This window comes from Lepidochelys olivacea (assembly GCF_965140295.1).
Source record: "Lepidochelys olivacea isolate rLepOli2 genome assembly, chromosome: 2".
Taxonomy (NCBI): Eukaryota; Metazoa; Chordata; order Testudines; family Cheloniidae; genus Lepidochelys; species Lepidochelys olivacea.
The window spans coordinates 89,003,679-89,025,948 of record NC_140412.1 but is presented as its reverse complement, the minus strand read 5'-3'; the positions used below and the strand labels follow the sequence as shown (position 1 = coordinate 89,025,948).

Genomic DNA, 22,270 nt, shown 5'->3' with positions numbered 1-22,270 from the left:
GATCATGGACAAGATGCTCTAACACAAACTGAGATTAGATGATTCAGTAACTTAATAGGAACACCTTTAAAACATTGGTTTAAAGAAAATTGATGCCATGGCAAATAAGAATACATAGCTGAAAATGACTTAAGTTATTTGATATTCAAGACATACTAGTGAGTGAACAAAAATCATGGAACAACCAGGATGCATGCTAAATCTCAGCATTGAACCATGCTACTTTTGTCACTGCTTCCAGCACTCCTGTTGGTAGTTTTATACATTGTCTCTCTAGGCTGTAAATCATCTGAAACAACAACCTGATTTTAATACCTGTTAATTAAGTGACAACCCAATGAATGGCATTATTCAAATCAACTAAAAGACGATACAATATGGCATTTGTAACTGTGCTTGTAAAGGACCTCCCCTGCTTAAAGTCTTGTTAAAAAAATTACTTCATTATAAAACAGTTCTGCTGTAGACCAGGAAATATATTGGACCAGTGGATTACAGCAGTTATAATCATGCTAGACGTCTGAATAATAGTAGTATATAAAAAGACTTATTTTTGACATAGACTGACTTGATTGTGGTGAATAGAAGACAGGAAAACAACATCAATGTCCTGTTTAATTGATAGATGGGTCAGAGCCCTCTCCTCCTCTAGTGCCCCAAGGGAATGGAATTTCTGTTTCCATTTCAAGTCTGGGCCAGGGCAAGGCAGAAAGGATCCACATTTAAAGAAAAGTGAAAATCCAATCTTCCATAAGGGAGCACTGGAAGACTACCCAAAAGTAATTTGCTATGAAAAATGGGCTGCCTGTTACCCAGTGAAATCTAGGATCTTTTCAAAGTGACAAAATTACATGTCAGGTTTCAGAGGAGCAGCCGTGTTTGTCTATATTCAGGATAGGTTGTAGATCCTTGATGATGCGTTGGAGAGGTTTTAGTTGGGGGCTGAAGGTGATGGCTAGTGGTGTTCTGTTGTTTTCTTCAAGGATCTACAACCTACCCTGAAGGACAACCCATCACTCTCACAGATCTTGGGAGACAGGCCAGTCCTTGCTTGCAGACAGCCCCCCAACCAGAAGCAAATACTCACCAGCAACCACATACCCCACAACAGAACCACTAACCCAGGAACCTATCCTTGCAACAAAGCCCGTTGCCAACTGTGTCCACATATCTATTCAGGGGACACCATCATAGGGCCTAATCACATCAGCCACACTATCAGAGGCTCGTTCACCTGCACATCTACCAATGTGATATATGCCATCATGTGCCAGCAATGTCCCTCTGCCATGTACGTTGGCCAAACTGGACAGACTCTACGTAAAAGAATAAATGGACACAAATCAGACGTCAAGAATGATAACATTCAAAAACCAGTCGGAGAACACTTCAATCTCTTTGGTCACTCGATTACAGTCCTAAAAGTGGCAATTCTTCAACAAAAAAACTTCAAAACCAGATTCCAATGAGAGACTGCTGAATTGGAATTAATTTGCAAACTGGATACAATTAACTTAGGCTTGAATAAAGACTGGGAGTGGATGTGTCATTACACAAAGTAAAACTATGTCCCCATGTTTATTCGCCCCTTTACCTCCCCCCACTGTTGCTCAGATGTTCTCGTCAACTGCTGGAAATGGCCCACCTTGATTATCATGACAAAAGGTTTTCCCCCCCACCCCCACTCTCCTGCTGGTAATAGCTCACCTTAAGTGATCACTCTTGTTACAGTGTGTATGGTAACACCCATTGTTTCATGTTCTCTATGTATATAAATCCCACTGTATTTTCCACTGAATGCATCCGATGAAGTGAGCTAATACAGCTCACGAAAAGCTTATGCTCAAATAAATTTGTTAGTCTCTAAGGTGCCACAAGTAGTCCTTTTCTTTTTGAAAATTACATGTATTTAACTTGTATGGGAAAACAACATCATATTTTGAAAATACAGTTTTCCAAACTTACCTTCTCCACTGCAAATGTTCGAATCACATATTCAGCCAGGAGCTCTGTTTCTATTAGGGTAACTTTAATGTCTTTATATATCTCTGTGTCATCTGGCCAGTATTTACAACATTTGACCTTTTAAAAATACAAAAGAAATTAAGGTTCATATTTTTCAGCATCTGAATATGTTCTGTACCTTTTGCAATGATTTACGATATCAAATTCAACCACACATAAAACAGTCAGGCTGCTTACACAAGGAAATGGTCCATGTATTTAAAGCAGCAGTGTAGCTCAGGGTAAACATGGGTAAATGGAGTTTGCCAACTTCTCATTTTGGGAATATAGTTTAGCTTGGTTAATTATCCTACTTCTTCTTCTTCTTTTTAACCACTTTTTAACCACTTTAAACAGCTAATTTAAAGAACATACCTTTTAAAAAAGACAGTTTTGGGGTTCTAGGTGGGAATAATATTCAGTAAAATAAGGCAAATTTCTATGTAGCATGAAGGATGTTTATACTGTGCATAGCTCAGTTACAATAACCATTCATTTCTTGTTCTTTCCAAGTCAGGGAGTATACAGAGGGAAAAGCTACAAATAGAAGCTTGAATAAACTCAAGCTCCTCTGGATTTTTTCGTCCACCTGCAGTTGTTACTTGTTCCAAAAATATCTTGCATTCTTTTAAAATGACAGTTCACGCTGTAGACATAAGGGTTTGTCTAATGTTGGAAAGAAAAAGCATCTATTTTCTCAATTAGAATTAACTTCTCAAAAGAACTGGTCAGAGGTGGTCATATAGCTAAAGCACAGGACTGGGTGTCAGGAGATTCTATTCCTGGCTTTAACACTGACTCTCTGTGTGACTCTGAACAATCATTGACTTCAGTGGGCTTTAGGGAATTCGTCCCAGTGAAAGGAGAGAGGGGAGGTGGCTTGCATGAACTCTATTCAGGAGTTGGCGGGGTTTGGTGCGCCTTAGTGCAGCCTAGCACAACCTTCACAAAGTATGTAAAATTAAAATGTGAAGCATCTTTGTGCTAGTCACCTTTCTGGGGGGGGGAAGGAGAGTTGTGTATTTTGATGAAATGGTTACTCACCCTTACTCAACCCTGTAGTTCTTCGAGATATGTGCTCCCTACTAGGTGCGTTTATGCCTCCAGTGCCTTTGATCAGAGGTTTCTCATAGCAGTGTCTGCTCAGCCCACACATGCGTGCTAGTCAGCCTCATGCCCCGTGCCATTGTTATATAGCACTGTGTTGGCAAACTGCCCTCAGTTCCTTGTCTACTGCAAAGCCCTATAGCAGAGAACTCCGAAACAGAGGGGAAGGAGGGTGGGTAGAGGAGCACCCATAGGGCAGGCATCTCAAAGAACTACAGTTACTGCACAGGGTGAGCAACCATTGTTTCTTCTTTGAGTAGTGTCCCTACAGGTGCCCCACTGCAGGTGATTACCAAGCAGTTCCCTTTAAGGAGGAGGGAGCTTTGGAGTCAAGTCCAATAGGGAAGATAGTAGAGCTGGGCCAAACACAGCGTTGAAAGCAGCATCACGAGTTACTGCGTAATGTTCAGCTAACGTATGTATAGAAGCTAAAATAGCAGCTTTATATATTTCAATAATGGGCACGTTTTCAAGAAATGCCATACACGTGGAAATGGACCTTGTATAGTGAGTTCATATGTCCAAAAATGCTTGAATATTATGAGATTCGTAGCAAGACTGAATGCAGTCAGATACCCACTTGGAAAATCTTTGATTAGAAATTGCAGATCCTTTTGAACTATCCGTGGTTTGTAGTGCTGTTCTCACTACCAACTAGCCCTCTTGGATAATGGTTTGCGATTGCTCTTTTTGTGTATCTGGCAAGTGGTCAATAAAGGCATTGAGTTTGCCATAGTTCATATAGTCATATTTAGCCATTAGGGCTTGGTAGTTTGACTCTCTGAATTGTAAAGTCACAGAGAAGTATGCGTTTCACCTGAACGGGTCAAGCCTCTTACAATGTCTATCACAGGGGGTTGATTTGGTGTGATTTTGCTTTCCTTGGGTGTTAACAGCGTTCACTACTACAGAGTGGGGGGGAGGGTGCATGAAAAGAAAGTCTGCCTCCTTGGCGACCCTGTAAAACTTTTTGCCAGCCCTTTTATATATTGGTGGAATACAGACTGGCATCTGGTTGATGACCTTGGCAGGGTCTAAAAGTGCCTCACTGATTGGGAGGGCAATTCTCAAAGAGAAAGATGTGTGTAGTATGTCCAGCAATTTATAGTGAGAGTCTTTCACCTCTTCCAGGGAAATTTGAAGAGCATCAGCCAACCTCCTAGTGAGATACTGGAAAAGCATGAACTCATCAGCTAATGATGGAGGAGGGGGCATCACTGCCTCATCCGGTGAGGAGGAGATGTTCATCAGTGGAGTGGTTTCCAACTGTAGTCTGGCCTTCTGCTCCTCAAAAGTGTCCTCCTGAGGGTCTGAGGTTCTGGATAGAGGCTGCAGAGGAATGTCTGGTGGGTACCCTGTGGGAGATACTAGAAGATCAAGAAGTATGGGGCTTGTAGGTTGCCCACAGATCCCAGTACAGCCCCTGGGGAAGGGGGCAGGGCATGGGTGTCCACACCAGGAAGAATGGGGATCGGAGCGTGGGAATAGCCGAGGAGGTCTCAGATGCTATAATGGTGGGTTGTGGTGTGAGACCAGAGAGAAACTGTTACCCTGATTACTGTCTGACTCCCTACTGGAATTGGGTGGGGCCAACAGGGTCATTGGACACATGTACCCCAGTGCTGATTGTGATTCTGGGGACTGAGATGTGCTTGGTACTGGAATTCTGTACTGAGTAGCAGGGACTCTGGTGCTCCACGATCGTAAGGCCCCCAGAGAAGCGGATTTCCTGCGATACTGTTGTTGTGCTTCGTACTGTCAGGGATTGTCAGTGCTGACTCATTGGCACCAACAGCTTATTTTATGGAAGGCATGTTCCAAAGAGGGCTGCTTTGAAGAGGTCGGTATGGGGGATGTTCTTGTGGGTGCCAATTTAGTAGAGATAGTACAGTCTCTATTCTTGTCTCTGGCAGGTGGTGCCACTGTCTCACAGCCTGTGCCCCTTGGGCCTTTAGGTATTGCAGCAGAGCTTGCACCTGGGGGTCCCTGTTTCTTTAGGGTACCGTGCCTTGGAGCCATCAGTGCTGAGGTGACCTAACGCGCCGGGGTCTCCTCTGGCTGGTCAGGATCTCTGTTTGAGGCCTTGAGACCCTTTTCCTGGAGGCTTTGTGGAGGGAATCAGACAACTTCCTCCATGATTCTCCCTTTCTGGAGTTTGATGACTCCAGGGATGATCTGCATCCTGGAGAGGACTCAGGACTGGGGCCAGATGCCGGTTTAAGAGAGCCTTCCATGAGGAGGAGTTTCAGCTTTAGCTCCTGGTTCTTTTGGTACCTAGCTTTCAGCTGTTGGCAGAAGGTGCATTTCTGCAGGATGTGTCCCTCTCTGAGATGTCAGATGCAGCAAGAGTGCCTGTTCATCATAGGGAGGCACCTTTTAAAGCTGGGGGAACCGGGCATGCCCCTCTGGGGGGGAAGTCCCACAACAAAGGTGGGGAAAGGGGTCGAAAGAAAAAAAACTTTTTTTTTTTTTTTAAGAATTGAAGAACAGAAACTTTACAGGTACTACAAAAAAGAATGGAAACTCTAAGAACAATTATAAATTAACACTATCAAATATAAAGTAAATAAGTAAACTGGACTGCTACTCATTCCATCTCAGCCCCAGGGGGGTTGAGAAGGAACTGAGGGCGGTTTGCTTGCCAGCGCTAGATACCCTTGAGGCAGACCAGGAGGGAGGGTGGGGGGTGGTCAGATACAGCTACAGTGGAGCACCCGTAAGAACACTACTCGAAGAAGAAGAAGCTAAAGCTACTACTACTTACTAATTACACTAATACTAAGAACGTCTATAAACTAAATACTAGAATAAAGTTGAGATATCTCAACTTCCACAGCTCATTTTCAGCCTGAGGTATGAGTTGAGAAGGAACTGAGGGCGGTTCACCTGCACAGTGCTATATAACAACAGCACGGGGCACGAGGCTGAGTGACTAGCATGCATGCATGGACTGAACGGATGCTGCTATGAGAAATCTCCGATCAAAGGAGCAGGGGGCGGAAGTAGAGCACCCATAAGGACACTACTCAAAGAAGAAACATGTAGCTGTAAATACTGAAAAATTGTCCCTTCTCCAATTTTTGTCAGTGAGATGGTTGGTGAGGAACATTACACATTGATTAGTTATATATTTAACTTCTGTTCTTCTCTTGTCAGGTTCTTATCTCACAACCATCACTTTTGTATCTGGGCATGTTCCAGTAGTGCATTAAATGATAGGACCAGCATCTATTATGTATCTGTTACACATGATGTTTCTCCCTTCCTCTCACCAAGGGGAAATTAAATGTTAATCTTCTAATATATGCAAGTATGTAGTTTTGCATAAATATACAATTCTTGATTGGCTGCATACAAAAGTAACTGCACATTTTACACTGGAAATGAATAGAACAGGAATAAAAATAGGCACTATATTTAGTCTCATTCTTCACTAGAGAAATGTATCTAAATATCTGTTGCCAGTGATGAACACACACCATTTAAAATGTTAAAAATAGCTGCATGCAGTTCATAGTGCTGGTACTCCTATTCTACTGTCTATAATTCTTTTTAAAAATTCCACATAGAAGATTTTCCGAAAGCCCTGAAGTTAGGAAAAGGGAAGCCATAAGAAACATATTGGAGGTTCATTGTTTATCTGTCTGTCTGTTCTATTTGATAATCCAGGCCACTGGTTTTGTTCAAATCCCTGACTCAAACTGAGTAAACCTTTACATTTGTTGTTAGGGAAATACTTGAAATAGCCTTTTCCTCACTGCGTGAAGATGTTTTCCTGTGTCCTGTGCAGAGTAAGCACCTCTTCACATTGTCAACAGACTGGTACAGCCTACTGACAGCCCTCTTTCTGACCTTAATTTCCTCTTCCTGCCTGTAGCTTTTTCATGGGTGAAATCTGATACACATACACATTTCCAAGGCACGTATGAAAGAGGAAGCAGCTGCAGTCACAGTCACAACACCACTACTGAGCATTATGTTTCTAACTTTAGCTCAGCTCCTTTCAGATGGGTGCCTGCCATCTCAAAACAGCTGAGGTTAGTAAAATAAACTATTTAAAATATAGATTCACCTAAACTGCTTGGGTCTGAAGGAAAACACGCATGTTTCTAACTTGGTGCAGTCTAGAGAGACAAAGTTATTGGACCAACTTCTGTTGGTGAATAGAGACAAGGTTTTCAGCTACACAGAGCTCTTCTTCACGTCACAGGTACAGTTTAGACAGCCTGGATTATGATTAAGGAATAGGGACATTTAAAAAGTCCACTTCTGTGGCAGATTTCATGATGCACACTTCCCCTTTCTTTTGTCTTAATGGCTGGATTTTGTTTCCTTTTGAATTCTCATTTAAGATGACCCAATGGAACAGTTGTGGTAGGGTTGGAGGTCCTGCACAGAGGTTACGAACCTCAGTGCCCCATGCAGCTCTGCCCCATGGAGGCTAGTAAAAATACCAAAATGTGTACATCAAAAATTTTAACAGAGCCTCTTCAGTTACTGCATCTGGATACATTTCTTTGGTTTTTGTATAAATATTTGGAACGTATTTTAAAGTAAAAGTCAAACAGAAGGTTTAGGTATATGATACAGATATATCTATATCATATACATAAACCTCTCTACATATGTATATATAGTTAAAATAAATATTAAATGTATTATAATTGGTTTTTGCACAGCAAAATAAAAAAAACAATTACAATAGGTTTTTGCACCAGTAAAACATTGATTAATGTCAGCCACAAGATAGAGAATACAATTTTCAATGCTCATATAAGTAGAACAAAGATTGAGAGGTAGCTTTGAGATTATACCACATTTGTTTCCAATCCCATTGCCAAAAAATACAGGTGTACTCCCCTTAGAAGGTAAAAGTATGATTGGAGGGAGGTTATGACAGCTCTATGGGCATAAAACCCCAGGTGCACTTGTCCATCTGTTATATATGTATTTATTTTACTAATAGCTTTCGGGATATGTAAGCAGATCATCATCTACTTACATCTCAAAGACAGCAAAATGGGGTAAAGTTAGAGCCTAAAAGATAAAGATAAGGGTGGCAAGTTGTGCTCACTAGTAAATATAGCAAACAATATGCGAAGCATATAAACAGTGAAATGGAATAGTGATTAAGCTTGATTGCTTTAAAACAGTGTATTTGGCCTTAGGCAAGTAACATGCTTTGAAACTGTGGCCATGAAAAGCAAGAACGAGAATTCACTCATCTTTGGAATAGAAACATTACAGAACTGATATGTGAACTGGCAGGGAAATAAACCTCACAGTTAGTATTCAGCAGTTTAAATAACACTGATCATTCAGATTTCCTAATTTGCTTTGAGTCTAAAATATCCTTAACAAGATGTCATATAGCTAGCTATTGCCCATGCACTGCATGGCTTATTGTTAATGCAGAACAGGTTTATACAATCTAATTTAAAATTAACCCTGAACCAAGTAAAGATAATAAAATAGACATAAAATTTGAAACGGAATCTCATGGAAGTAAAATGAAATAGCCATCTAAAGTCACCTGTGAAAACTTTTTATGCTTTTTGCTGCTGTAAATCAGGATAACTAATCTTACTCTTATTTTACTGATCTGAAGAACAAGGAGATCAAATAAGTGTAAGAATTTTGTTTTAAATCAATTTGAAACAAAAAAAGTATCGTGATTAAGAATGTTTCAAATTTGTAGATTTGAGAGAAAATAAAATCCAGTCTTTCTTCTTTTTTCCAAAATATGTACCTTGTCTTAATTTGTGAGTATGTTGCTCTGAATGGTCAGAGTACGTAGGTTCTAGTGGTCAGAATAAGGAACAGGGAACTGAGGGCTGAGTCTAGGGGGTTTAGACAAATATCTTCCACTAATTATAATGATTAGATATTTATCTCAAATCTCTAGACTCTTTTGAAAATCTCAATCAAGATATCTGAGTTATATTCCAAGCTCTGGTGCAAACTTGCTGTTTGATCTTGGGCAAGTCATTTATCTACCTGTGCCTCATTTTGCACACCTGTAAAATAGTTAAGAACACTCGTGTTATGAGGCTTAATTAATGCTTACAATGTGCTTTGGGATCCCCATACTAAAGGCTTAGTATAAATGCAAGGTATCAGTCTTTCTATTGACAGGTTTCAGAGTAGCAGCCGTGTTAGTCTGTATCTGCAAAAAGAAAAGGAGTACTTGTGGCACCTTAGAGACTAACAAATTTATTTGAGTATAAGCTTTCGTGAGCCACATTTCACTTCATTGGATGCATGTAGTGGAAAATACAGTGGGGATATTTTATATACACAGAGAACATGAAACAGTGGGTGTTACCATACACACTGTAACAAGAGTGATCAGGAAAGGTGAGCTATTACCAGAAGAAGAGCTGGGGGTGGGGGGAAACCTTTTGTAGTGATAATCAAGGTGGGCCATTTCCAGCAGAACATCTGAACAACAATAGGGGGGGAAATAAACAAGGGGAAATATTTCCCCTTGTTTATTTCCCCCCCTATTGTTGTTCAGATGTTCTGCTGGAAATGGCCCACCTTGATTAATATTTCCCCTTGTTTATTTCCCCCCCTATTGTTGTTCAGATGTTCTGCTGGAAATGGCCCACCTTGATTATCACTACAAAAGGTTTCCCCCCCCTCCCACCTCTCTCTTGCTGGTAATAGCTCACCTTTCCTGATCACTCTTGTTACAGTCTGTATGGTAACATCCATTGTTTCATGTTCTCTGTGTATATAAAATCTCCCCACTGTATTTTCCACTACATGCATCCGATGAAGTGAGCTGTAGCTCACGAATAAATTCGTTAGTCTCTAAGGTGCCACAAGTACTTCTATTCTTTCTATTGTTCTCTTATATTGGGTGAGATTCTCTCTATGAATTCTGCTGGTGCAGGTTCCATACACATGGTGGCAGACAAATTCCTCCAGTCTGCCTGGAATGAGGACTCAGGGCTGAAAGCTGCCTCCAACCTCTGCTGCACTGGGGACCAGAACTGGCCAACAAAGACCCCGAAGTGGCAGTACCAGTATAGGAGGACAGTTGCAGCTCACTTGTGAGATTCAATACAATTCAACACCTGTCCAGGACAGTCTCCTCTGATTGACTGCCCTGGCTGCCCTAACAAAAGGGTTCATATGCCACATGCCTTCTCCCCATTGCTGGTACAGCATGAAGAAATTGGTGTGGCTGGATGCCTCTATGTCATTGCTTATCTTGGGGTGATTTTGGCCCCCCTCTGGCCATTAAAAGTTTATGCAAATAAGAGTGGCCCTAGAGAAACTGGTCAAGCACAAAGCAGCAGCATAAGGAAAGATGGTCCAATGGACAATTACATTTATGGATTGTAGTCCAGTTGAAAGAGGAAGGATGGTCTAGTGGTTAGACCATTAGCCCGGGACTTCAATTCCCTGTTCCACCACGACTGTGTGGTATATCCTGTGTGACCTGGGGCAAGTCACTTAGTCTCTCTGGCCGAGATCCTCAAAGGTATTTAAGTAATTAACTCCCACTGAAAACAACAGGAATTACATGCCTGGATACCTTTGAGGATCTGGGCCTCAGTTTTCCATCTGAAAAATGGGGACAATAGTAATTCCCTATTTCACAAAGGTGTTATAAAGCTAAGTACATTAAAGCTTGTAAGACATGAAGATATTTTACGGTGACAAGGGTCATAAAAGTACCTAAGACAAACAGATGCTCAAGGCAGTGAAAAGGTGAGCTTTCAAGCCATCTTTACATCCTTTAACTTTTGCTCTGTGCATGTGGGTTGTATCCAAACATCTGCCCCAACACATTTATCCACATATTTGTGTTTCCTTAAACCACTTGTGTTTACTTTTCAAATCGATCTGTCTAAATTGGATTAGTGTGAATTAAGATATTAATCTCAATTGAGGAATATTTTCTAGAGCATCTGTTCTACTGCAAACAGGGGATGCAACAAAACTCTGAAAACTGAATTCATCTTTGCTTGAAGTTACACCGGGCAATGTTGTGCACATATATGCTGCTGCTCTGTTCAATAAGGCAAACGTTGTTGATTTGTGGACATCTTTATTAAAAGAGTCCTTCTAGTTTCCTGGAGAATAACAGCCAATTCTTTCCTCTTAGGACTCTTCCCCTGCTATGCATGATGGAATAAGGCCAACTTGTTATTTCAGGTTATAAATTTAGAAAGCAGAAATGTGTTTTGACTGCTAGACATATGATGTTATTCACTGATTTGCCAGATTAACAAAGGTTTTAAACTATGAGATTTTATCATTTTTTTGTTTGGCATTCTGTTAAAAAGCATATCTGCCATCCTTTTCTGTTAAAAACAACTATCACCACCGCCGAGTATGTGTAGAAGTTACCAGGAAAAAATATATTTATGAATAAAATAAACACTAAATGGGGAATTACAATATTTTTAGTCTTAGAGCACAGTTTAGAGAGGGCCTGGAGACAGGGACTGGATTTAATGCATCTGGTGATTTCCCCATCTCTATATTTTGGTTTCTGTCTTCAGAGATAAAAGAAATCTTAGTCACCGATGGTCATTAAAAAATCCATGACACTTCTCATAAGAACAAGTGCATTAACCCCAATGTCCAGAACTAATTCCAACCTGTGTAATTATAAGTCTTATTAAATTTCCCTGCAGTTTCAATTTGATAAAATATTCTACACTTTATCCTAAATATTAATGTAGAATTTTGTGTGCTGTTCAACAGTGACTGTGTTTCACCCCAGCAGAGGCTGCACTTCAGTAGTGAATTAAATGAATCCCACATATAGTTTGCACATACTATGTGGTAAGTATTCAAAGTGGTTTGCATGTGAAATGCAATATAAATGCAATATTATGGAGGGTGCCTGGTAGCAGCTCTACGGTTAGAGTTCTATTCAAATGTGGACTATAAATTCCTGTTTTACTCTAAAAGTAGGTGGTTAATTGGTGTGAAATTTCACACATGGTTAGTTTTATGCCCACTGAATTTTACACATAGTTTGTGTCTGGTTTCTCATTATACATTTATAATACAATGTCTTTGGAATTGGGATCTGGCTGATATTTGTCCTTGGCAGTCCTACTTTTCACTGTTGACTGATATCTTTTATAAACCAATGTCTGCCTAAACATGGTAAATATGTGTAGATCTGGTGTAATGAATTAAAAAAAAACCAGATTATGGACTTGGGGTCATTTTTAACCATTATTCACATTATAATTTAAAATGTATGTGCTGTGCACCCAAGCTTGATTGATGAGTGCCAAGTGCATGGACACTTGATTGATGGGGGCTGGGTATACATAAAATCTTCTCTAATAGGAACCACCCTTTCTTGTCAGATTTTACCCCACAATGGTTTCTTGGGCAGCCACTGGTTAAGAAGGGCTCATGCGCAGCTGCTGGCAGGTAAAATCTTCTACCTTCATACATGTCTGCCTAGCCTCACCCATGTACCCACTCTTACACTTTGAAAAATCCTAGGATATTAATATCCCAAACACATTTCTGTGGAGTAGTTAAGATTGCTACACACCTAACATACCCAAGACAAATCCATAACAGCAAGGAAATGAAAAGTTAAAACACCTAACTGCACATACTCTCTACTCCTCCCTCCATACCCTACTATTACCACAACTACCACACAACACAGACCATGTAGGGCAACCTTAACTTTGCGCTCACAAGGATGCCAGCCTTTCATCGTCACTTTTAGTTGCCATTCTGCAAACACTAAACTGCTGTGTCCCAATACAACCAACTACTACACCAAACAACACAATTACTATTGTTGGGGGAAAATAATCCAATAAAGGAGTGCGTGCATATGTGTGGAAAAGGGGCAGAATTAAGGTTGCAATGCATAGTCTGTTGTATTCAGTAGCTGTGGTAAGGATAAGGTGTGCATGAAGGAGTAATGCACTTTACTGGCTTAACTATTCATTTCCTTGCTCTGTGTGTTTGTCTCAGCTATCAGAGTAGCAGCTGTGTTAGTCTGTATTTGCAAAAAGAAAAGGAGTACTTGTGGCACCTTAGAGACTAACAAATTTGCATCCGATGAAGTGAGCGGTAGCTCACGAAAGCTTATGCTCAAATAAATTTGTTACTCTCTAAGGTGCCACAAGTACTCCTTTTCTTTTTGTCTCAGGTATGTTACATTATTGCAACCCTGCCTGCTTCCAAACTAATTTTTGTGCATATTAATATTGTCAGAACTTGCTGGTTTTAGTTCTTGATAATAACTGTGACACTATAATTAGTTATTAGGCTTCTAATATGATGCTTCTGCTTTGGTTTTATTTTGCATAATTATTTCTGCTGCCACCTGTTGGTAAATATTTTATGATACTAAAATAATGATAGAAAAACATGAGGACTAGCTGTGACTTTATATATCAGCTGCTTCTGTTGGGTTTCAGCATTGCTTTCATCATTTATTTATTTCCAAACTCCTCCATCAAGCAAAAGGGTGTGGAAAGTGACTCCTGAAAGAATCTAATGTAAAGTGATGTGACAAGCGAAACCAGAATCCAGGTGCCCAACAAAAAATCAGTAACAGTTCAGTGAGTGAAAAGGAGGAAAGTGAAAAGAAAATGATACAGCTACATGAGCAGAACTCACCAGCTTTCCAAATCTTCACCATAAAGCTTTTGGGAAGGAAGTGATGTTTCAAGGTATGAGATTCTAAACAGGTCTCCAACAAGAATCAGAAGGGGACTTTGGCCAACATGATTCTGATGTAAGGGCCTAATCCAACTCCCACTGAAGTCAGTGAAAAGGCTCCCATAGACTTCAATGGGAGGATCAAGCTTTACATGTAGTCTCTGAGAACTGGCAATGATGATTTGTTGTCTATGTTTGCCAATCATCCATATATTTTTTTTTTTGGATAAACATACCAGTTTCTAGTTCCTCCAACTCAGGAAAATAACTTGATTCACATTAAACAATTTAGTAATTATACAGTTTATACACAGAGAAGTAGAGGTCTCTCAGATCAGCTTACTATTTTGGAATAGTAAGTGCTCTCTGGAGCACTTTTGTGTAGTCTTGGCTTTATTTTTCACCCCGGAAAATTTTGAATCTGGCACTTAAACTGTGTGCATCATATTCCTTAAGCGGACTGTAATTTCTTTTATGCAAAACTTCATTTTAAATGGAATATCTGGCCAACACCAACCTATCGAGGAAACAGACCTTTTTATCCATGCTATTAAAGAACCTGTAGTTTTTTGGTCGAGGCTCTCACATCTGCTTCAACCTCTCTTTGCCTCAAACCACTTCATCACCTGTTATCAGAGAACTATTCATGGCAACTCAACAATGATTTTCCTAAATGACTGTGAGATCTCATTTAGATTTTTAATAAACAGTTACATTCTAATGAGGTGTTCATAAAACTGACTAAATATGTTTAGAAATCATTAGCTTAACTTACAAGTGCAAAAGTCTCCTTTGGGAGCCCTGCAGAGTTTGTTATAAGACTTCTGGCAGATGGATTGATATAACAACACAAGTGAGTTTTGAGTCTCCACACAAACAATGCAAATGTGAATGACTGGGTAACAGGCTACTAGATAAAGAGCTAAATGTCCCTTAAGTAGGTTCATTAAAGAGGGAAAACAATCAAAACACATTTCTGTGCCATTTAAATACCAGGTGCACAGTAGTCTGCAGGTGCCAGAAAAACTGACAAGGGTCCCTTGCTGGAACACACAGGAGCTTAAAGGGATGCACGGTTTTGACAAGTGTGTCTCAGATAATGACAGGTATTGGCAGATGTACCCAGACCCTGCTGGAGGGGAATGCAAACAATGAGTCATCTGCAGCAGGTGCTTTCATTAGGGAAAGCCTCATGGTGGCTCCTCCACCAGCAATTAAAACAGCCCTGATGCATAATGCTCCAGGGCAAAAAGCAAGTGCCTAGTACTGATTTAATGACTATCCAGCCAGTCTTGGTAAACAAATACACATACACCCTCTTAATGACTAATTCATGAAGGACGCACATTATGTGACAAACATGTTAAATACGTTTTTCTTCTTTCCTTAAAAATAGGGTACTTTCCTTTGCTTTTCAACTTAAATAGGACAAGTGGTCTGTAAACAAGTCTGTAAATCTAATACTAGCAACTGCAACAAAAAAGTAAAACTTTGAAGTCAGGAAAGGTTACTGGGTTTGCCCTGCAGGAATCTGACCTATTCTCAAAACAGAAAATGATGACCACAATTCAAGGACAGAGCCCCATTAAAATCATTACTAATCAAGGTAGCACAGCCCTTTGTGCTAGGTGTTGAAAGACAGATGACATGTTTGTAATTTAACTCCTTGGTGATGACAGCCCCATTTTGGGAATGGGGTATGTGCTCACTTATAGGCCAAAGCCTAGGGGTGATAAACTACATTTCTTTGTGTGTCCTAATTTCACTGTTCTTAAAATACAGTTTTAATTCCTTTTTTAAAAATAATATTACTGCTCCCTTAATGAGTGGATATATATCTCTGAAAGCCGCAACTGTGTCCCCCAGCTGGACAGTTAGTTGTAGCCCTGTGGGATTCACATGATGTAGGATGCATGGTGGCACTGCAGCCTGCCTGCCTTTGGGATTTGTGCTTTGACCTGTGCAGAAACACAATAGGGCCCCTGACAGTAGAAGTTGCTGAGGGGATGTGTTAAGGACTGTTGTTGAGGGCTGAAGGATTATGACCAAGATCTTCAATCTCTCCTCTGGGTGAAACCTGATAGTCCACTTGAGTTTATGCTTCAGAACGTTGATTCTAAGATAACAATATACTGTTTCATCTGATAAAATGTTTTTGCCTCTTACGGCTTGTCTACATGGTGTCATACAGGAAAGTTAATACAAATTAACTAAAGGTGTGAGTTTGAAGTGGGTTAGTTAAACTGCATTAATCCCCCCTGTGAAAACCCTTGTTCAGAAATGAAGGGGCCTTAATTCAGTTTAGTTTAATTGACTTCCAACGTGAATTAAACTAAACCAAATTAAGGCCATTTTACTTCTGAATTAACTGTGTACATACAGGGATTTAATGCAGTTTAATCTACTTCAAATTCACAGTTTTAGTTAATTCGGATTAATTTTCTGGGTATCCTTATGTAGGCAAGCCCTAAGGTGGGGGGAAGGACTATTTCCTTAAAATATCCCTTCTTGAGGTATTTCTAGATAAAGCTCTAACAAATTAAGTATACTTAAGAGTGTACTATTATTACAAATATATTTCTTTCATTTTGGTTTGAATGTAAGTGTGGCTGTCACATTGTTTAAGCCTATATTTGATTCATGGGACTGGATTTTTAAAGTGGCCTCAACCTAGTCTTTCTTTTTGCCTCTGCAATTAGTGGTACCTGTGTTTTTGTAGCTGGTGTTAATTGCAGTCACAAATCCTATCATTTTGATGTCTAAGTACAGTACTGGTACTTGATCTGTGGGCAGACTGAGGCACTGAGGTGTCTGAACAGTAGGATTTAAACTAACAATTAACCATAGACTCAAAATACAGGTACAATAACTGAGAATGTAAACAAGAAGCCTAGATCTGACAATCTGATGCATAATATCTAAAAATGGATCTCCCTATAATACAAACATTTTTCAGCAGAACATGTCAACCACCCCATTACCAAGAAATTAAAAACATGCATCAAAACCATTTTGGCTCACATCAGAATATATGAACTGTTTCCCTATACTTCAGCAGTTAATGAAAATGCTGGACTTAGAGTAGCCAATGTTTCTGCTGATTTCAGCTAGGATTTTCAATGAGACATAGGGGAGTTAGGTGCCCTACTCTTACTGAATTTCCCTTAGAAAATCCTAGCTCAGATTTGATGCTAGTGCAGAGGCCCAGTAGTAAAATAAAAGGGTCCATTATTGGTGTGTTTTAAAAAGAGAGTGGCCTCTTTTGAATACCTGCTGAAAACCATATTAGCAACAAAGACATGACCAGGAGATAGGGTTGCCAACATTGTAATATTTAAAAACTCCAGCAGGAGTGTCGGAACTTCCCCCATCCCGCCTCTTCCCCTGAGGACCCTCCTTTTCCTCCTATGAGCCATAGCTGTGAGCTGCAGCTGCTCAACACAGGTAGGAGGCAGCCACGTCTGAGTAGAGGCTGGCACAGGTAATGACCTGGCGCCTCCCCATCTCTCCCACCTGCAGTAACTGGACTTTGGGTGTCTGGTCAGCAGATTTTGACTGAACACTGTCAGGTCCCCTATTTGATCGAACTTTCCGGTTGAAAACCGGCCACCTGGCCACCCTACCAGGAAACCTTCTTCAGAGGCAATCTGTATGGAAAAAGGTAAAGTATCAAGCGGCTAACTCCACTTTTTTCTTCATACATCAATTCCTGAATAAAACCTCCTGGTCAGCACACTGACTCTATTTTCTGATTTCAGTGCTAATTGTTCCATTTACAGAGCACAGGGTAAAACAGCGTCTTCTTATTACTCCCACATCCAAGCAAATTTAAGTCATATCTGTGCTGAGCCACTCCTAGAAGCTCAAATTAGCACAGGACTATGACCTGGACATGCAATTTGATTAAGTTCCTGGTTAAGTAGGTGTGCCATTTTTTACGGGGGTGGGAATAAAAGCACGATGGATTTTATCTAACGTATCACAGCACAGTTCTGTGCAACATGTGCAGTCTCAAAGTTTAACCTCTTGTTTGAACAATCAGTTCTAGAATTAATCTGAAAATAGACCATGTAAGTTGCCTGAGAAGGGTTTCCTTGATGCTTAGTGTAATTATTAATAATTAGATGCACATAAAGTTATACTACTTTGCCTCTGTTGGCCAAATGTTATCAAATATTATCAAAGCCAAGCCTTCAAGCCATTTTAAAAATAATTAATGATACACCTTTTAGTAGAAGAAGTGGTAAATATTTTATGTGCTATAGTCTGTGTACAAGTATCTTGGGGGTCTGTTATTTAATATCCAAAAGTAAACATCTCAAAAGTCTTTCATCATTTTAAGTACAAAAATTACTTACCCTTCCTACTTCCACTAGATTTGTTACCATGACTATGCTGGCTGTGTTCTCATGCCACACCATTCTCCAGAAGTCATATATTGTCTCCTGCATTGGTCCTGAAATAATATATCAAAGGAAAGGTTATTTTCTGAAAGTCTTGGGATTGGAAATTTATCTCCAGGAAATTTTGAGAGACTGTTTTATCTGTACATATCAGTATTGTCATATTTTTCATTTAGGGTTGAATTTCTCTCACTACCAGCCCACCAGCATTTAAGTTATTTTTTTCTCCCCCTGAAATAGTGCTGTGAGAGAAAGCTAGTTCTCCAACATTTAGATATTTATCACCATAATACCCAGAAGTGGCATTAGACAACTGGATAATATTACTCTTTCTGGTAACAATTTGATGATATTCTGGGGAAAGTATATATGGAATAAAATGAGCCTCAATGGACTATATTGACTTTTCAGGTTTCAAATATTTTTCCTAGTGTTCACTATCAAATAAGAAAAGGAGTACTTGTGGCACCTTAGAGACTAACCAATTTATTTGAGCATAAGCTTGTAGCTCATGAAAGCTTATGCTCAAATAAATTGGTTAGTCTCTAAGGTGCCACAAGTACTCCTTTTCTTTTTGCGAATACCGACTAACACGGCTGTTACTCTGAAAACTATCAAATTAGTCCAACACCTAAATTGTACTTTCTGAAGTGAAGCAGAAGTTACAGTTTTTTTGACCTGCAGTATATCATTTTTCAAATAGTGGGGGAAATGGTAAAGATCCCTGGCATGACATGACAACAGTCTACTCTGCAGAACTTATTCTGAGGAATAACCTTGAAAAATCAGTGTGCTGTAGAATTCAAAACCCTGCATTGCTCAGGTCTTGCAGCACCGTGCTAATAGTGGAGAGTCAATCCATTGTAGTATTGTAAATAGTAATGACAGAAATGTAAAAAGCTAGAACGCCCACGTCACTAATTTCATTTACTTCTACATCTTTTCTGTTACCCATGGTGTTCATCCCAACTTCTGGATCTGAAACCACTTCAATGCAAAGAGAATAAACAGTTATAAAATACTGTCAATTACTAAAAACCTCGCATCCACAGTGAATCATCTACTCTACTGAACCTCTATACTGCAGTAAGCAATTAGTTACTTATTCAGGAGAGTGCCATTAATCTATTCATTAAGAAACAAATACACAAATTTATCCACTTTCCCTCTCCAAAAAAGAGAGACGTACATATTTGAAGCATTAATAAAGCCCTTGATTTATTTATTTAATTTTCAATTAAATTAAAGGGTTGTGTCCAGTTGATAAGTTTTGACAGTATGAAGCTTCTTTGGAAAGTGTTGTCATTCCTGCACTCAGAATTGGAACATATTTATAAAATAATAATAATTTTACAGCAATTGAAATACCACTTAATCACACCTCAGTGGACTAGCTAGAGTGCAATGTTTTGCAAAGACAGTATCAAGTTAAAAACCACACTTCTCTGTATAATGTTTTTAAAACTTAATTTTCCATGTGACATTTAAAAGCACTATAATTATTTTCTTTAATACACAGAGATGATTTAAAAAAATGTTTCCTACTTCTCTGCACCTTGTCTGCTTTGTGCGTTTGACAGCACTTTGTGAATAGTCAGTTTCACTGTTTTCCCCAGGGCCAGTCAGTTTTCCCTTTACTTGGGAAGGTGTTTCACATAACGTTACAGGAGAAAAAGGCATAAAATAATAGGAAAATGTGACTGTAAGAGCACCAGAAGTCTTGAGGCAGGTGTAGCACCTGAATCTATTTACTTCTACTTCAGGTTTTGAACTGTGCTAGATTCCAAACTCAAGTCCATTTTTTAATTTAAAATGCAGAACATTTGATACTTTTGATATATACTGTGTTCTCGAACATGACAAGTTGAAATTATTCCTCAGCATTTGGAATCCTGAAGCTGAATATCTCCCCTCATAAATATCCTCTTTATATTATTCAAGATTGATCTGTATTCCATTTTCTTATGTTCCATTGATAGTGTACACTATGGGTGAATTTTTGGTTTGTTTTATTTTTGTATTTTTATGCAATATAAGATTCAATATAGCCTTTTAGACAAAAAAAACAAAAACAAAACAAAAACATAATGTGACTGATCCCAGACTCCATTAAGTTGCTTTGTATTGCTGGAGGGGTGGAAAGTGACCTAGGAGCTTCTCTAATGGCACAACTAAGAATACCCAAGGGACCAGGGGCACCTCATAGCTGGCTGGTAACAGGGAGGGGGTTGGACTGGAGAGTGATGTGCTCTGCCAATCCCTACCGAGTGGAATGGCCCCCTAAGGAATTGTTTCAATGAGCGTAAATTAGAGCAGTCCTGTGGTTGCTGTAATATGTGTCATGGGCCAATTCAGTCTCTCCACTCCAAGTTCAGGATTGGAGGAGGCATAAAAGTAACTCAGAGTAATTTTTGCCTCCCCCATTTCTGTCAGCTATGCCGAGCGTGAATTCAACACACTTGAGGACTGAGCCCAATGTCATTAGTGCCTATGACCTTAGTATAATTGAGGCCAGACAGCTTTTGGTTTATTTTCTCTGTTTACTAGAATTCTTGTTTATTTAGAAGATTTAATCCCCACTTCAAAGGAAAATGCAATGCAGTTTTAATTATAGAATCCTGCTAGGGTGCCTCCACAATACGAAGCGCATTGTGACATGAAACAAAACAAATCTAGCCCTAGTTCCAAATATCTTTAATTCATCAACTGTCCACGTGATTTTTTACCGTTCTTCCAAGGGATATAGCCAACATCTTAGCTGGGTGACTTGTAATTCATTGTTAGAGGCAAGGTCTAGTTGTCTGAGTACAGGAGAAGGGTCCAAGAATTCATGAGCTTTAATCCTGACCTGACACCAGCCAGTGGTGGCAGACCCAGGAGTTAAAAAGGACATAGGGGCTAGTGCTCCTACAATGATAATATTGTGGGGACTCATCCTCATGTAAATTTGTGCATCACTGAAGGAAGGTGGAGGCAAGAGCGGGACACAGAGGGTCTGGAGTGGTTCCTGCAGTGCCCAGAATTGGGCCAGGAACAGTGAGCAGGAAGCCAGAGGGGCTGGAATGGGCCCAGGAGCAGGTAGGAACTCCAGGAACTCTCCTTCCTAGTCTGGACTCAGCTCCACTCCCCCTAAGTCTCAGTACCTCCCCTCACTCCTCTTTCTGTCCCTCTGCCCTTTCACTCCCCTGCCCCTGACAGCAGCTGTCTCTGTGACTTCAGTGTGTCACTTAACCTTTCCATCTGTCAGCTCCTCATTTTTAAAATGGATATATACATTGCAGGGTCTGTCGAGGCTGCTATGTAAGTCCAGGATTCAAACTCAGGCTCAAGCCAAACCACCACTTCTGTCTACGCACAAACTGTGCTGACCCAGGGTCCCATGACCCCATGTCAGTGGAGGGTCTGAGCCTGAGCCAAGCTAAGACCCAAGGTTCAAGAGTATTGCTTTGCAGCGTAGACATAGCTTCTCTAGACTTGTCGTCTTGGAGTCTACCAAAAGTATTCTACAATTCCATGGGCTGATTTTCTTTGCTCTGTGAACAGGTAAGTTTGATGGACAGGTAAGTTTTCCCACACTGCACCATGACCAAAGGGCTAGAGTGGCCACATTTTGGGAGGCTCCTAGGAAGCCTGGGATATGGGGGTTGGACTTGGGCCTGCATAACGCACTATAGGTGCAGGCACCCCAGGGTTGGGATCCCCAGTTCACCAATTCCTCACCTGGGGTTACAAACGAGGGTAGATGCTCAAGCCCTAGGTTAACAAACCCAGGGTCTGCTAACTGAACTTCTACTAGGCGTGGGCTTACATTGCAGTGTAGACATGCCCTAAGGCATAATAACAATGGGGACTAGCTGGGAGAAGGTGAGAGGGAGTATCGGGCATGTTATAACAGATATTAGTTAGTACTGATCTCACCTGATCCCCGCTCTTGGCCTTCGCTCCCCAAGAAGGGATCACAATGGGAAGCTGTAATCGGTAGAGATAGCTGGAAATTTTCCACCAAAATGTTTTATCTGTGGGAAAATATAGTTTCTGGACATCCAAAATTTTTCAAAGGCAAATTTCAATTTTGTTGAAATTTTTCA

At 40.1% G+C, this 22,270-nt stretch overlaps 1 protein-coding gene across 7 annotated transcripts in view; it reads right to left on the bottom strand.

Moving 5' to 3' along the window:
• Nucleotides 1-22,270, bottom strand: part of PTPRM (protein tyrosine phosphatase receptor type M) — a 685,790-nt gene that overhangs the window by 24,934 nt on the left and 638,586 nt on the right. For all 7 annotated transcript variants that reach the window (XM_084621210.1, XM_084621211.1, XM_084621214.1 and 4 more), the window contains 2 exons: nucleotides 18,138-18,235; nucleotides 1,966-2,082 (listed from right to left, as the gene is read on the bottom strand). In XM_084621210.1, coding sequence (XP_084477336.1) covers nucleotides 1,966-2,082; nucleotides 18,138-18,235 — 215 coding nt within the window. The remainder of the gene's footprint in view (nucleotides 1-1,965; nucleotides 2,083-18,137; nucleotides 18,236-22,270) is intronic.